This window comes from Pelobates fuscus, chromosome 2 (genome assembly GCF_036172605.1).
Source record: "Pelobates fuscus isolate aPelFus1 chromosome 2, aPelFus1.pri, whole genome shotgun sequence".
Taxonomy (NCBI): Eukaryota; Metazoa; Chordata; class Amphibia; order Anura; family Pelobatidae; genus Pelobates; species Pelobates fuscus.
In genome coordinates, this window is record NC_086318.1 from 22,870,083 (window position 1) to 22,887,172 (window position 17,090).

A 17,090-nucleotide genomic window follows, 5' to 3' on the forward strand; every position below is an offset into this window, starting at 1 on the left:
ACTGAAACGCAGTCAACAGCAGGAGCAAAAACCGACAGAAAGAGCAACGATCACAAAAAAAACTAATACAATTACAATTTCTCGCTGACGCTTAAATGTAAAGATCTTACTGATGTGATGGTTGGGCTGCACAATGCACAGCTCGTTATCCCACAATGCACCACTCGCTATCCCACAATGCACCTCCCCCCCTGCCCCCTTATCAAACCTAGTTTATTAAAGGTCTTCGAGGAAAATCAAAGTATAGATCAGTTTTTCTTTGGGCCCCCAATAAAAGGAATGCTGCTTTGAAGGGGGACGGGACTGTCTTTTTGTTTAAAACCCATCACAGACTGAGCAATACAAATATATCTCTAGTCATTAATAGGTTTGTTTTTGTGCATGTTCTTTTCATACAAGATATACTAATTTTTGCAAGTTTATAAAAGTATATTAAACTGGAAAATAAGTTACAGTCATTCTAAATTACAGACTCAATCATAACTGATCGCTAATTAAATCTAATTACAGACTAAAGTTGTCGTGATTATGATAAAATAACAAGGTTTCAAGAGTCAAGTCCTGACATCACTAGACTACAAACAATAGATTATTACAGCCTAGTCCTGACATCACTAGACTACAAACAATAGATTATTACAGCCTAGTCCTGACATCACTAGACTACAAACAATAGATTATTACAGCCTAGTCCTGACATCACTAGACTACAGATTATTACTGCCTAGTCCTGACATCACTAGACTACAAACAATAGATTATTACAGCCTAGTCCTGACATCACTAGACTACAAACAATAGATTATTATAGCCTAGTCCTGACATCACTAGACTACAAACAATAGCTTATTATAGCCTAGTCCTGACATCACTAGACTACAAACAATAGCTTATTACAGCCTAGTCCTGACATCACTAGACTACAAACAATAGATTATTACAGCCTAGTCCTGACATCACTAGACTACAAATAGATTATTACAGCCTAGTCCTAAAATCACTAGACCACAGACAGATTATTACAGCCTAGTCCTGATATCACTAGACTGCAAGCAATAGATTAGTACTGCCTAGTCCTAACATCACTAGACTACAAATAATAGATTATTACAGCCTAGTCCTGACATCAATAGACTACAAACAGATTACAGCCTAGTCCTGACATCACTAGACTACAAACAATAGATTATTACAGCCTAGTCCTGACATCACTAGACTACAAACAGATTACAGCCTAGTCCTGACATCACTAGACTACAAACAATAGATTATTACAGCCTAGTCCTAACATCACTAGACCAGACAGATTATTACAGCCTAGTCCTGACATCACTAGACTGCAAGCAATAGATTATTACAGCCTAGTCCTGACATCACTAGACTACAAACAATAGATTATTACAGCCTAGTCCTGACATCACTAGACTACAAACAGATTGTAGTCTAGTGATGTCAGGACTAGGCTGTAATCTGTTTGTAGTCTAGTGATGTCAGGACTAGGCTGTAATAATCTATTGTTTGTAGTTTAGTGATGTCAGGACTAGGCTGTAATAATCTATTGTTTGTAGTCTAGTGATGTCAGGACTAGGCTGTAATAATCTATTGTTTGTAGTTTAGTGATGTCAGGACTAGGCTGTAATAATCTATTGTTTGTAGTCTAGTGATGTCAGGACTAGGCTGTAATAATCTGTCTGGTCTAGTGATGTTAGGACTAGGCTGTAATAATCTATTGTTTGTAGTCTAGTGATGTCAGGACTAGGCTGTAAACAATAGATTATTACAGCCTAGTCCTAACATCACTAGACCAGACAGATTATTACAGCCTAGTCCTGACATCACTAGACTACAAACAATAGATTATTACAGCCTAGTCCTGACATCACTAGACTACAAACAATAGATTATTACAGCCTAGTCCTGACATCACTAGACTACAAACAGATTGTAGTCTAGTGATGTCAGGACTAGGCTGTAATCTGTTTGTAGTCTAGTGATGTCAGGACTAGGCTGTAATAATCTATTGTTTGTAGTTTAGTGATGTCAGGACTAGGCTGTAATAATCTATTGTTTGTAGTCTAGTGATGTCAGGACTAGGCTGTAATAATCTATTGTTTGTAGTTTAGTGATGTCAGGACTAGGCTGTAATAATCTATTGTTTGTAGTCTAGTGATGTCAGGACTAGGCTGTAATAATCTGTCTGGTCTAGTGATGTTAGGACTAGGCTGTAATAATCTATTGTTTGTAGTCTAGTGATGTCAGGACTAGGCTGTAAACAATAGATTATTACAGCCTAGTCCTAACATCACTAGACCAGACAGATTATTACAGCCTAGTCCTGACATCACTAGACTACAAACAATAGATTATTACAGCCTAGTCCTGACATCACTAAACTACAAACAATAGATTATTACAGCCTAGTCCTGACATCACTAGACTACAAACAATAGATTATTACAGCCTAGTCCTGACATCACTAAACTACAAACAATAGATTATTACAGCCTAGTCCTGACATCACTAGACTACAAACAATAGATTATTACAGCCTAGTCCTGACATCACTAGACTACAAACAATAGATTATTACAGCCTAGTCCTGACATCACTAGACTACAAACAATAGATTATTACAGCCTAGTCCTGACATCACTAGACTACAAACAATAGATTATTACAGCCTAGTCCTGACATCACTAGACTACAAACAATAGATTATTACAGCCTAGTCCTGACATCACTAGACTACAAACAATAGATTATTACAGCCTAGTCCTGACATCACTAAACTACAAACAATAGATTATTACAGCCTAGTCCTGACATCACTAGACTACAAACAATAGATTATTACAGCCTAGTCCTGACATCACTAGACTACAAACAATAGATTATTACAGCCTAGTCCTGACATCACTAAACTACAAACAATAGATTATTACAGCCTAGTCCTGACATCACTAGACTACAAACAATAGATTATTACAGCCTAGTCCTGACATCACTAAACTACAAACAGATTATTACTGCCTAGTCCTGACATCACTAAACTACAAACAATAGATTATTACAGCCTAGTCCTGACATCACTAAACTACAAACAATAGATTATTACAGCCTAGTCCTGACATCACTAGACTACAAACAATAGATTATTACAGCCTAGTCCTGACATCACTAGACTACAAACAATAGATTATTACAGCCTGGTCCTGACATCACTAGACTACAAACAATAGATTATTACAGCCTAGTCCTGACTTCACTTCTACAGAAAAATGAAAGAATGCATCCTTGCCTAGAGGGGCATAGCTTCCCCCATACCCATACAAGATATTTGGCATAGATACAAGTAGCTTCATTCATGAAAGTCAGCAAGTTAATAGATTATTCTTCATGAATGAATATGAGTGACTTCGCCCTTCTCCTGTACATATTTTAACAATGACAACAGATGAGAAACATGTGTTTACATTAAAAGAACAATGCTAAGAACATGCTGAAAAAAGGCGCAAATCCTGGTTATTTTCACAGACATTCAGAGACCATAATCTTTTCCCCATAGTGTAATAAGAAGAGATGTTGGTTACTCCAGATGATGTAAGGCCCTGACCTTATTACAGCCCAAATAAAGGCCAATTGTTATTCTAATACAGTATATTAGCAAATACTGAAGATTTATTCATTAAACTCCAAACTGAATGAATATACAGATTGCAAATTTCAGTGACCATAGCAGAGTTGGATCCGCTGCTCTGACCCACATTTTGCCATTTTGGATATCAGTTCTTTAGAATTTGTTTAACAACTAAAAAACCCACAAAGGCCCAGCTGATTTCCCAGAAGGGAGAAGATACCTCACTCTCCCCTCCCAAAAAATAAAAATAAAATAAAAATCAAACATGTCGTTTGCAAAAATAGAACATAGCCGCTTTATTTAAATCAAAGCACAGCAAGCATGCTGTGCTCTACCCAAACTCCTGGATTCAGGATTTAAATAAAACACTTACTTTGTATTCACAAACTGCACCCCATGGCCAAGTTTGCTCAGGATATTTATTCATTTCCAGGAAACAGACTAGACCTTTGTGTTTCTAGGTTTTCAGACAAAAAAACTAAAACACTTATTACAGTATATGGACACCTGACTGTCTAGCATTTGCACAGTATCTGTCCGTTTAGCGAGTAAAGCCCACTGCTTCTATTCCTTAAATCAGGGGTGGGGAACCTTTTATCGGTCAAGGGCCATTTGGATATTTAAAACCTCATTCGCAGGCCATAGAAAATGATCAACTTAAAAATGAGCCTGCTGAATTTAGTCAAACATTTAATTAATTAATGTGATGGCTGGAACTGCTGGTCTTTAGTGTGATGTTAGCTGGTATTGATGATGTTGCTATTCACAGTGCGTGTGCGCGGTGCGTGCGCGATGGGTGCAATGTGTGTCCGCAAGGGGTGCAGCGTGTGTGTGAGGTGTCTATATTGTGGTGGGGGGTGATTAGGGAGAAAATCTATATTTTTTTGTACTTAAATTGAGGGGGAAAAAAAAAAAAAATACAAAAAGCTTTATGCACCCCACCTTCTTACCTCTGGCCTGGAAGGAGGGGACATATCACTGCATGCCCACAGCTCCTCCAGCTCCAGGCTAACTTCACTCTTTTCTCCCTGTAACGGCGGCAACGCTCCGACTTGCCAGCTGGCGGGAGGAACTTAGCCTCCCGGGTCCTCCACCTATCCAGTAGTCTCCTGGGTCAAACTACCAGGAGGCTGGTGAGGGAGATCTTTGGTCTCCCCACTGGCCCGAAAAAGGCAAACAGCAGGGCCAGCTCAACACAGGCCAGACCAAATGATTTTGTGGGCCTTATACAGCCTGCGGGGCCAGGCGGTCCCCACCCCTGCCTTAGATGGACACTACAGGCACTCATCGCATTCTGCAGAAGAGCAATTTTTTCAGTGCAGGGTTTAAGTGCCTCTAATGGTTGTCCCTGAGAAAGCCGCCAAAGGCCTTTTTGTGGAAATAGAGTAAAATCCTGCTATTTTCATCTCAGAGACATTTTACTGTGTATGCACACGATTTCCTATGGGAAAGCATTGGATTGGCTGAGATCATCCACCTCCATGATCTCAACCAAGGAGATGGTGCTGCTGCAAGGGATAAAAAGGTAGGAAAACTATCAGGTGGTGGCCGGTCACAAGGGAATATAGAGTTAGGAATACACATTTGTATTACTAATGCTATAGGGTTCCTTGCAAGAGACACCCTGGAAAGCAAGACAAATTAAGCTAATTTGATAGAATTTGTGCTCATATACATGGTGTTGCTTTCTTTCTGCTTAACTTCCTATCATTTTGTTGTATACGAAAAATCACTCTGCATCAATTATTATACTGATCAAAGTTTGAAAAGCCGGGCATTGTGACCTTTATACAATCCTATCCCAATATTTCAGATTTCAAGCAATGTTATAATTTGATTGATACCAAATGCATTATAGCTGGCGATACTGCCGACAGGGAGAGCTGATGGGATCAGACAAGTTGAAATGATTCATAGAATAGAGAATCATCATTTTGCTCTGAATGAATCTCAACTAGCTCCGAAAATGGAAACTGAACATTTCAAATAGTGTAGCAGTCGTGGAGCTGCTAATCTGAAAATTCTTTCATGAGAAAAGTTTTTTATGTTCAAAATGGGAAGAATTTCACTTTCACTTGAAAAGCAGATTACAAACAAATATATTAAAAGCAATGTCATAAAAAGAAACACTATAGGGTCAGGAACACAAACATGATTTACTGACCCTATAGTGTTAGAAACACTATCTAGCACCCCCTGTCCTTAATATTGTAAAATCTTACCTTTATTCCACTCTGCTGGTGCTGGCTCTGCCCCCAATCTGACTGACATGATTAGAAGTGATAATCTCAGCCAATCACAATGCTTACCAATTAGATGACCTCAGCCAAGGAGGAGGACCAGGGGGCAGAGCCAAAGCCACCCCAGCCAATCAGCATCTCTTTATAGACATGCACTGAATCAATGCATCTCTAGGAGGAATGTTCAGTGTCTCCATGCAGAGGATGGAGACACTGAATGTCAGTGCTGCTTACGGTATCCCTTTAACTGCACCTATTGAACGTGTGGCGTTATTCTAAATATATATGTGTGAAAGAAGGAAGACGTACAGACATAACATTTATATGAAGTTACACCATTAGAGGCTTAAAATGTGCTGCGATGTTATGATGAGAGAGTTTTATATAGAAGATTAAAATACAATTATTTGTTTCCAATTTAAGTGGAGTAAAAACATACCCTTTGGGGTCCAGCAGGTCTCGTACTTTTTCATTGTATATTTCCATAAAAGAGACCTCAACTTTGAAGCTCAGTTCTTCGTTCTCCGCTTCCTGTGTTCGTTCAAACAAGGTACTGCATAGTCTAGGTATCAAACCGGGCTGATCTGCTGTTCCCATCATCGTAAAGGATTTCCCAGAACCTAAAGGAGACCACAGGAACACTTTATGAAGAGCATAACTTAAGGTATGGCTTGGGGGTGGTCAGCGTCAGATTTTCGAGTTGTATGATGCTCTCCAACGTTAAGGATGAACCAAGAACTGGGCTTGTACACTCCAGGTTGGCAATGAGAGGGATGGAGTCTAAACTCAAGCGCTCATTTTCAAATCAGAAAATACAAGTTGAGAGGAAGCTCAATCATAACATAGAAACTTTCATATTCAGTGATACAACTGGTGGATATCAAGGGCTAGAACAGCTTTTATAAGAAACATTTAGAACTAGACTGATAGAAATATCCATGGGCCAGCAAAATAATTTACCAAACAGCTTTCTTGTCTTCCCATAAATGACGAGGGCCGACAGATTATTAGGTTAATCCGAATGTTATTAGAAAAACAACATATGTTTTCTTTTTTGGTTCCGATATAAAACTTTAGATTTCATCTGCTCTCATAAATCATTTAAACATTTCCTTTTAGTTTTTTAAAAATTTATTTATATTTTTAAACTGTTCGAAAATAGACAGAAAAAAAAACAAAACAAAAAAAGACTGAAAAAAAAACAAAACAGGTGGACAGCGTCCATAGACTCAGAGTAGTGTAATTGCTGCAATCATATGTAGTGGTTATGGTACTCAGTGACCCTTTAACAAGTTTAAATGTAACATAGCCGTAGAATAGACTCCGTTCCAGAAGGAATATTTAATACACAGTGAATGGTGGTTTTTAAAATACTATATAGTGAACAGCTGTACTAAACATGCTGAACCTACCGGTCTGTCCATAGGCAAAGATACAGGCGTTGTAGCCCTGAAAGGCATTCTGCAGGATGTCCTCCCCGAGGCTCTGGAACACAACATCTTGACCTATAAAAGAAAAAACAAACAGAAGTATTTCAAATAAACCCATTTCCTGCTCCACAAGGAATGATTAATACATTTGATTTTGATAATTTAAGTAATGAATAAAATCAGTATGTTTTTCTTAAACAAAGAGCAAAGCTTCAATTTAAGTTCTACTCAACCTTAAAAATATATATGTGAATGCACATAGCATCCATTTGTTATACAGCCTTCACTTCCTATTTCCCCTTACACGATTTCACTAAAATACAGGGCTTTCCCCATCTCAGAATGCAGAATATTGACTACAAAGGCAAATTGAGTACAAAAAAAAAAAAAAGTAGATTTAAGATAAAAGTTAGATTATAATTAGCCATGATTGAATGTAATTGGCAGCAATGTGGGTACTGTTCACAGCTTCCGGGAAAATTAATAAAACGGCACATAGCTAGAACAGTCAAAAGGTCAACATAGTTTGAGAAGACCTTCAGCCGGCATAATCTGCCGAGCAACGCACTCACAGCCAAAGCTATAAGAATCAGTGAACGCTGCAAGAATAAGGAATATTCTTATTCGTAGGATTAAGCTTTTAGCACCCAGTATAACCTATATAAAGGATTCAGAATTGGCATTGTATGGGTAAAGCAGGGCTTCACGTTTCCTAGGTTACTAGCCAGTTCTAAAGTCACAGTGACAGGATCAGCGCCCACTGCCTGGTGGCATTCCTGGAGCACATGTACAGTCATGAGACCTTGTAACGTATTGCTTCTACAAAGCATTTACTGAGCACCCACTGACAGTTACAAGATAACAAGCACTGACAGGAAGAGATCTTTAGTGGAACGGTTGGCACAAACCTTAAACAACTATTATCAAACTACCATGATTGCGTCAGGCGCCGCAGACATTAAATCCTCTTAAGACATATTAAAGAGGCGGACACATCGCTAGAAAATATCTCTAGGATTTCTATCAAATATTAGAGAGAGAGAGAGAGAGAGAGAGTTGGCATTGACTGGAAACTCTAAAAGGTTGTATTTCCACATCTCCCAGAATGCCGTACAAAATATGCAGATGAGCACAGACAGCTTCACTTTCTCCTCATGTCAGACCCATTTTTCTGTGGATTCCCAGGTTAGTGGTCTGCTGTTTTAACACTATTCTATGCCAATGGATGGATTAAACCAAGGGCAGCCAAAAAGCAGATTCACAGATGTTGAACTACAACTCCCATGATGCTTTGCACACCTTTAGAATGACAAAGCATCATGGAAGTTGTAGTTTTAAAACATCTGGGGATCTACCTTGTGGGCACCTCTGGATTAAACCAATTGAAACTGAATCACTGCCAAACAGACCTCAACGTTTAACCCTTTACAGTTCCATGTTGGCAAGTTCACTTATTGGACAATGAAACAAAGTCTCGCTTCTACATCAGAGACTGGCAATGAGGCCTTTCTCTCTACGGAGGTTGGCGCCTTGTGAATGTTGACTGGTAGCCGTGCTGGCCAGTCTCACCAAGAGCTGCACATACTTAGAGCACTGTTAACAAGCGGTCACAAGGACTTAATGTGTGAAGCAGGAGTATGTCTAATGATGTGCTCACGTTGCACTTGCTGGGGAGAAAACAGACATTAGGAAACTAACCGGGGGCATCGGAACGGAAACCCAAATAGAGGACTGCGCGGCTCAATCTGGGAATAGAACTACTGTGAGGCATCATTACAGAAATGTCACTGATAGAATACATTTTAATAATGCTAACACTAATTTATGACATTTAGAAGGCCTCAAAAATATTTATTTTCGGGTGCATCTTAAAAGAGGGTAGTACAATAGTGCCTGAGAGACTGGGGGAAACTTTACTGCTCTTAAGGGGTAGTCAACAGAAACCAGTAGAGCATCACCCATCCGTTATCTAAACATACACTTTTAAAATTTTTAGTTTATTGAAACCAATTAATAATGAACAATACCTGCAAATTTCTCCGTAACCGTCTCATCCATAGACCAGAAGCAGTAGTCGAAAGCGAAGACCTGATGAGAGAGACACACACACAGTCACTATCAGCCTGATTTCAGACATATGAGGCTCGTAAAAACACAGTAAACCGTGAAATGAAGTAACTAGGGCAAGGGAGTCAGAAAACAAATTGGACAATTTCGTTATTTTTCTAAATTGTTTATTTTTTTTCTAAATGTGATGATTGGGTTTACAATTAAAAAAAAATAAAATGATGTAATGGAACGCCTCACTTTATAACAAGCGTACAATTTAGCAAAACCTCATTTGTAGCTCAGTCACTGTGGGGTCTAGGATTTGACCACCCACGCTTTAGTGAGCTTTAGTAAGTCAGTTTGGGAGAAAGGTCAGGCAGATACTTATGTCAGTGGAACACAGACCCCCAAATCCCAGCATTCTGGGTATTCTAAAAACAATCAAAAGCAGTGTTCACCCAGCAATGATCTGCAGTTAAAGAATAATATTGGTCACATGGCCTGAGTGAGTAACTTACTGTCACTCCCATCATTCCCAGTCTGCCAGGAAGATAGGGGAATATATTAGTCTCAGACTAATGGTCATCTGTGGCAGGGACTTAAAACAAATACACATGTGGGGGATTTACCTGCAGGGTTTGTCCTTGCTTTTGTTATTAGAAAGCCAGTTATAGCCTCTCCTGTACATCCCAATCGCACGACACAATGAGACATTGGCTGTATCGCCACAAGAACAGCGCCGCCTAAACCTAGCTACAAGGATCAGTAGGCAATGCTGGCCTTTAAAATGCTTACAATATAGCGTCTATAACAAAACATCACATATTCAAATCTGGGGACAAAGGAGCTTCGGCAGAATTACTGCCATAATACATACAGAGGAGGGACTCCCCCTGCTTTAAACAAGTTGGGAGCCCTCCACTCTCCTTTAATATGAAACCCTTCAAACGGTCTGGAATTCCTTAACCCCAGGCTGTATATTAATTCAGAAAATAGTGTGGGATTCTGTCCCTGAAAACAAACATATGGTATGGGTTCTCTTAACCCTCCCCCTTTATATAAAACCCTACCATTTTGGTGGGGTCCCTAGTGCCCATTATATGAAACCTTGCAAGTATCGTGTTATTCTGGTAGCACTGCAATGTGTCGCTGGCTCAGAATTAGGGTAATAAATGAAATGTACATGTCTTACCTTCGGCTGACCCCTGAAGAACACATGACAGCCATCAGGGAAGGAAGAAAGAAAAATAACAGTTAGTTATGTCACTCCGGCTGCTGAGATTACATTACAGACAGCAATAATGCAAACATAAACAGGACTCAAACTACGAACACAAACTGGAAGCCGCAGCTTAAAGAAGCAGTATCAGGTTTACGACAAGCTTTCAAAATGTTCCACTTGTAAAAAGTTAGTGTTTCAGAATACTGGAGGTTTATTTACCCATTGCACATTGTAGGCAAAATATGTACACTGGGAGATACCTTCAACTCCACTTTTTCCAGCTTGGCTAGGTCAGCCTAACATGTGCACCATTCCCAGATTAGTTAACAGTGCGTGAAAAGAGTGAAAGGGAAGGAATTTAGATTGTGTGAGCAAACAAGTCTAAGGATACATATACAGCATACCTCCCAACATTTCAAATGGACAAAGAACAATGTATCTTATTTACACAGACTGATTTCTAAACAGATTTATTGTTGTTTAAAGACACATTACTGGGAGTATTATTACTGTGGAGCTCTGTTATACACTCAGACACATTACTGGGAGTATTATTGCTGTGGAGCTCTGTTATACACTCAGACACATTACTGGGAGTATTATTGCTGTGGAGCTCTGTTATACGCTCAGACACATTACTGGGAGTATTATTGCTGTGGAGCTCTGTTATACATTCAGACACATTACTGGGAGTATTATTACTGTGGAGCTCTGTTATACATTCAGACACATTACTGGGAGTATTATTGCTGTGGAGCTCTGTTATACACTCAGACACATTACTGGGAGTATTATTACTGTGGAGCTCTGTTATACACTCAGACACATTACTGTGAGTATTATTGCTGTGGAGCTCCGTTATACATTCAGACACATTACTGGGAATATTATTGCTGTGGAGCTCTGTTATACGCTCAGACATATTACTGTGAGTATTATTGCTGTGGAGCTCTGTTATACATTCAGACACATTACTGGGAGTATTATTACTGTGGAGCTCTGTTATACATTCAGACACATTACTGGGAGTATTATTGCTGTGGAGCTCTGTTATACACTCAGACACATTACTGGGAGTATTATTACTGTGGAGCTCTGTTATACGCTCAGACATATTACTGGGAGTATTATTGCTGTGGAGCTCTGTTATACACTTAAAGGACTTTGACATTCAATATGAACCACAGTTAGCAGAAAGTTAAGAAATGTAAATTTGTCTCCATTAGCCAGTTGTATTTACAGATACAGACAGAATGACAGACAGACATTGATAGAGGAACCCAGGCAGACACCCCAAGCCATAAACTGGGACATTGCCAGATAGAAAGAGACGTGGAATTTTATTATATTTAAATTTTTATGTTCTGCTAATCGGCGATTTCTTGATATTTCTGCTCTTGACACACACACACACACACACACACACACACACACACACACACACAATGTGAATGCCTACTCCGTGTCCCCACGCTGGCCCCAGAAAGACAGCCTCTGTTACCACTTCTATCTCATTGGGTAAGACTGAATGGGTTGTATCCTGGCTGTGTTTAATTTAGGATTACACAGAAATCACATCACAATGATCGATGTACACGCTTGGACAGATCCGATAAGAAAGACTTCCTATTATTACTGCACATCGCTCATCTGGATGTAAACTTGGCAAAAAGGCATATCAAGTACCCTGCAACGGCACATTTGAGCGAAATAACAGGGTCTCTTAACCGTGTCTTGGTAAAAACACATCAGCTTATAACGCTTCAAACACAATATTCCTCACAGCCTGCACACCGATTAATACATTTTAAAATTATACAATTCTGCTTAATAACGAGTATCATCACATACACGAAATATGTGAGGTATGAGTTATTAAACAGTTAAAAAGAATAAAAAAAAATTGCAAAAATAATTGCGACAAAACAAACCAGTCATGCTGACCCAACTGACAACACCTGACCAGGTATCGATAGATGGATTTAACCATTAGCAGAGATTGGACGGCTGACCAAGTACAAGACAAGAAACTTGTCTGAAGAAAGAGTTGTGTTTATAAAGACTAGATATAGATCATAATTATGTCAGGAAATTGAGGCATGTAGATTTTTTTTTTTTAAGGGGTGGAAAGAGATTCATCACCCATTAACTCTTTGATGTTAATTTCGGGGTACAGGGGTGATCGGCAATCTTTGCATATTTTGAAACTTCTGATACGACCGAGCACAGAAAACAACTTTTCTTCTACCAAGTTAACTCTTCGAAATAACAATGGCAAAGACTCATTAATATATTAAGCTTTAACGGTTTAAATTCTTACATTTTGGCAGCTTGTCTAATGAATAGTGACTCACTAGCTGGAGTGAGGAACGCATCCTTTTGCTGACTCAAAATCCTTCTGTTACCATTTCAGAGCTCCACAACAGTAGAACTCAGAGTAAGCTGCATCAGTATATCACCAAGGTCCACGGCAATAAAAGTCAAAGTAACAATCTGTGTGTATGAGTGTATTACAGAGCTCCAGAGGAATAAAACTCTCAGTAATGGACAGTGAGTAAATTACAGAGGTGCGGGTTTATGTTTCGTTAAAGAAACACTATAGTACTTCATAATAGAAAGCTGTATTCCCAACACTATAGTGTTCTTCTGCTCAGCCCCTCGCGGCACTGGTCGGGATAAATAAAACTTTCATTGACTCACATTATTCTAGCGCCAAGGTCAATCTTCACCTCCTGCAATGTCAGCACTAAGGGGGAACCTAATGTGCAGCGAGCACCACAGGGCAGAGTAGGCGTCCCCCGAAAGAATAATTGAATCAATACTTTCCAATGGGGATTGTGAGGAGATGCTGGACGGCCAACGTCGTTTTATGGAGTCAAACCCAGTGAAACAGCAGGAATCGCCTCTGGTGGCTGTCTGTTAGAAAGCCACTAGAGGCAGTCCTAACCCTACAATGTAAACACTGCAGTTACTGTGAAACAGGACCGAGGGGTGCAGGGACACTGCACCAAAACCACTTCAATGAGATGATATGGTCTGGGAGCCTACAGTGTCCCTATAATGGGGATATGGTAAAATTAGTTCTACCAACGAGATCAGGACTAGCCACATTTCAACACTCCAGATGCTGTGGACTACATCTCCCATAATACTCTTAGAAACATAAAGCTGGAAAAACATCATGGGAGAGTCTACAACATTTGGAGTAGCGAAGGTTGCCTATCCCTGATCTAGATTGTACTGAGGTAAAACGGTTTGTTGGCACCCAAAAACCCTATTGAGGCAGGTATGTTCCTCCTTGTGTCTAGGCAACATATGCAATGCTAATTCAGCATGTCCAGCCTTTAAATGGCTACTCGCCTGCTATAGAATTAATAAAACTTTAATTTACCATGTGCGTTTTAATCCCAAAAACGGAACAATCTGACGCCATTCGTTCCTTACATCTAGACAGAAAAGGTTGAGAAGCATACACTGGGGGAACAACAACAAAACATTTCCATTCATTATTTTGTAATTAGAAAGGAAATTATAGGAACGCATTGTAAGGTACCTCCCTGTCAGCTCCAAGCACACTGTGTCAAACTACAGTAATAGTTTAACCAGCTTCACGTCTCATTGCCCAAGCCCTGCTTCACAGAGTAATGATTAAACGGGAACGGTCACTGCTCAGGATGTGGAATATTATGTTACCGCCTCTCTTGATAATGGTTTGTAAGTTCTAAAAAATAAAATGTAGAAATCCATGCCTTCATTTTGGTTACTTGTTATAAGCTCCACCCTTTGCCCCTGTCACTCAACATAAAGATAGGGGAACAAACAAACAAAGAGGGAGATTTATCTAAACATCGTAGACTGTGGTTTCAGCACAATTTATGTTTTGCTAGGTTTCTTTCTTTTTGCACCCTATTCTTTATCAACATTGTCTGAACTGGATTTTGATGTAATTTGCTAAATCTATAATACATAAAAAAAAAACAAAAAAAAAAAACACCCAAGTATCTCATGGTTAACATAAAGTATAGGTGATTTTCAATGGTTTATTCAAATAAAGCAATTTGTTATGAGATTTCCCCTTGCGGGAAACTCTGACCATGTTTCGTTGGCAACTGGGGGGGAGGGGGAGACCCCTTTATAACAATTATGAAACAAACAGTTTGGTGGCAACCATAGCCGTTTTAGGAGCCACTCTCTCCTACCTGTAGCAAAAATGGCGAGTCCTGACATAACATTTTCAGTATCCGTATTCAGCCAGGAAGGAGTTAACCTGCATAAGCAGGAAATATAAAAGCCTGCAATTGTCCCTGTAGCCCAAGATCTAATTATTGCCTAAAGCATATGTATTACCTGAATGTGTTTTGATGTTAAATGGTTTCAGAGCTTTGCAGCAGTTACTTGTAGGGTCTGTGGTACTCTGTAGACAGAGGTCAATAGGTACAGAGCTGTGCTCCAGAGAGAAAACCAAAAAACAACCACTTAAAATCTGATGATACACAATTCAAAACTCTTTGAACCTGCATTAGTGCAAAGTCTTGACCACCTCAAGGGGATCTTAAGTTTTCTCAGTCAGTTTTCGGTTGAGCCTGACTCACATTTCTTTGTGTGCTACAAAGATAACATGTCTCAAGCCCCTCGGTCGCCCATTTTACTTGTTTTTGTAGCCAGAGTAGCTGCGTGATTATTAAACTGAAATCCATTTTATCTACTACTCATAATCCGTTTTATTTGTTTTGGGATAGTAACATCTGCCCCATGTCTAAGGATGCAGGAACCAACAAAAGGACAAGAACTCGGGCATAGCATTCCAGTTTGCCATCTCGGCCTCACCGGCTTGTGCTGCGCGTTAATGCGCAATGAACACGGATTATGTGGACGTCCTGCTGTGTAAATCTTCCACGAGTTCGCTCCGCAATCTGTTTTGACTTTTTAAAATGTAAAAAAAAAAAAGCTTTAATGTCACTGACTTTTACACTTATTAATATAATCGTGGAGGTTTGAAAGCACCACGCAGAAACCATTTTTCTCTGGAATGTCCACACGTGAAGTGACTTTATTTAATCTGTCCTTTACAGTAATATGTAATTTCTTTTTGCTGACCTGGAACAGCTAAATTAATAAATACAGGACATACAGCAACTCCAGACAAATGTCTCAGCCTATCGAGGCCTTCACCAGTGAGATACAGCGGTTATTCTCAGTGGACTCACATTTAGATATACCATTCATACTAATGAGGAAACATTTAATGTATTTTTTATATAAACATTCCTAGTTTTCTCTCTCTTAGTTGAACACTGTCCAGAAAGAGAGACAGTGTCTTGTCTATTTTTTTAGTATATCAGTAACTACGGCATAGAGATGGTTCCTTTAAAAAAGGTTAAAACCACACTGCTTACATCTACGAGAAATCTACAGTGTGCAGACAGATTAGAAAAACCACTGTCCTATATAGTCTGCTCATTAGAAAACCTCAGGCCACATTTACTCATTTGATCTTTGTGATAAAAATCTAGACATTCTTTAGCATTATTAGCCTTCACGGCTTTGAACGGAAAGCTGTTCCCTTTATCCCAAACACTTTCTCCGACGTTTTCCAGTCTACACCTTCAAAATCATCCTTTATTTCTCGTAGCCTTTACATTTCCTTTAACTTCTTATTTATCCATTAATGAATCTTTTTTTTTTTTTTCCATCACGGTTTGTTAGAATTCAAACAAAGCATTGGAAATATTGAGCATCATCTGAGTGACCCTGTAGTGGGGCTTCACCCAAAAAGACTATTGTTCCTTCTCCCAAATAAACTCTCACCAATAATCAGAAAAGTGCCAATACCTTCTCCAATATAACCTAGCGTGTTCCTCCTGTGCTGCTATACGGTCTAGTTCCTGGGATATTGGTTTTTATGACTCTTACAGGATAAACTATATTAGTGTTTTTCTACTACAGTCCCAAGATGAGATGTATAGTAAATATAGCAGGGGACAGGTTTCAGTTACACCTTGCTGATGAAGGAGGATGTAGCGATCGTCTGGGGTTGCTGTAACACTCGCACAGAGAGAACTTGCTGGCATTTCGGTTCTAGACTGCTCTTATGGGTGGGATCATTCTGATATGCAATTCTTTCAGCCACAAATACAAAATATTTTCTATTAGATCAGTTTCATCGTACTCCTAATGAGTTTCCAAATATTCTCCGGTGATTTAGCAGATACGGTATGCCAAAACAAAGGAAAAGCAGTAGCACAAAGTCTAAAATGTGGTGATGCATTTCATTGGTTTCTACGACTATTGTTGCTCATTTAGCAACTTCACCAGAATTGCACCGGTTTTGCCTTGATAAATGGCTTAAGGGTGCTTAGAGCAGGTGCATGTTGCTGTGGTATGAAGCTATACTGTTTCAACTTCAGTAAACTGAAGACCCATAGAAATGAATTAGATGCCTGAACGAACTTCACTGACTGAAAAAAAAAAAAAGGACACAATACACAGAAAAAAATAATAAACAGATTGCC

General features: G+C 39.3%; 1 protein-coding gene across 1 annotated transcript in view; it reads right to left on the reverse strand.

The window, feature by feature from the left end:
- KIF13B (kinesin family member 13B) overlaps nucleotides 1-17,090 on the reverse strand; it is a 143,790-nt gene that overhangs the window by 89,487 nt on the left and 37,213 nt on the right. Inside the window, exons 3-6 of the mRNA XM_063442009.1 lie at nucleotides 10,549-10,561; nucleotides 9,335-9,395; nucleotides 7,290-7,382; nucleotides 6,317-6,497 (exon numbers count right to left, since the gene is read on the reverse strand). Coding sequence (XP_063298079.1) covers nucleotides 6,317-6,497; nucleotides 7,290-7,382; nucleotides 9,335-9,395; nucleotides 10,549-10,561 — 348 coding nt within the window. The remainder of the gene's footprint in view (nucleotides 1-6,316; nucleotides 6,498-7,289; nucleotides 7,383-9,334; nucleotides 9,396-10,548; nucleotides 10,562-17,090) is intronic.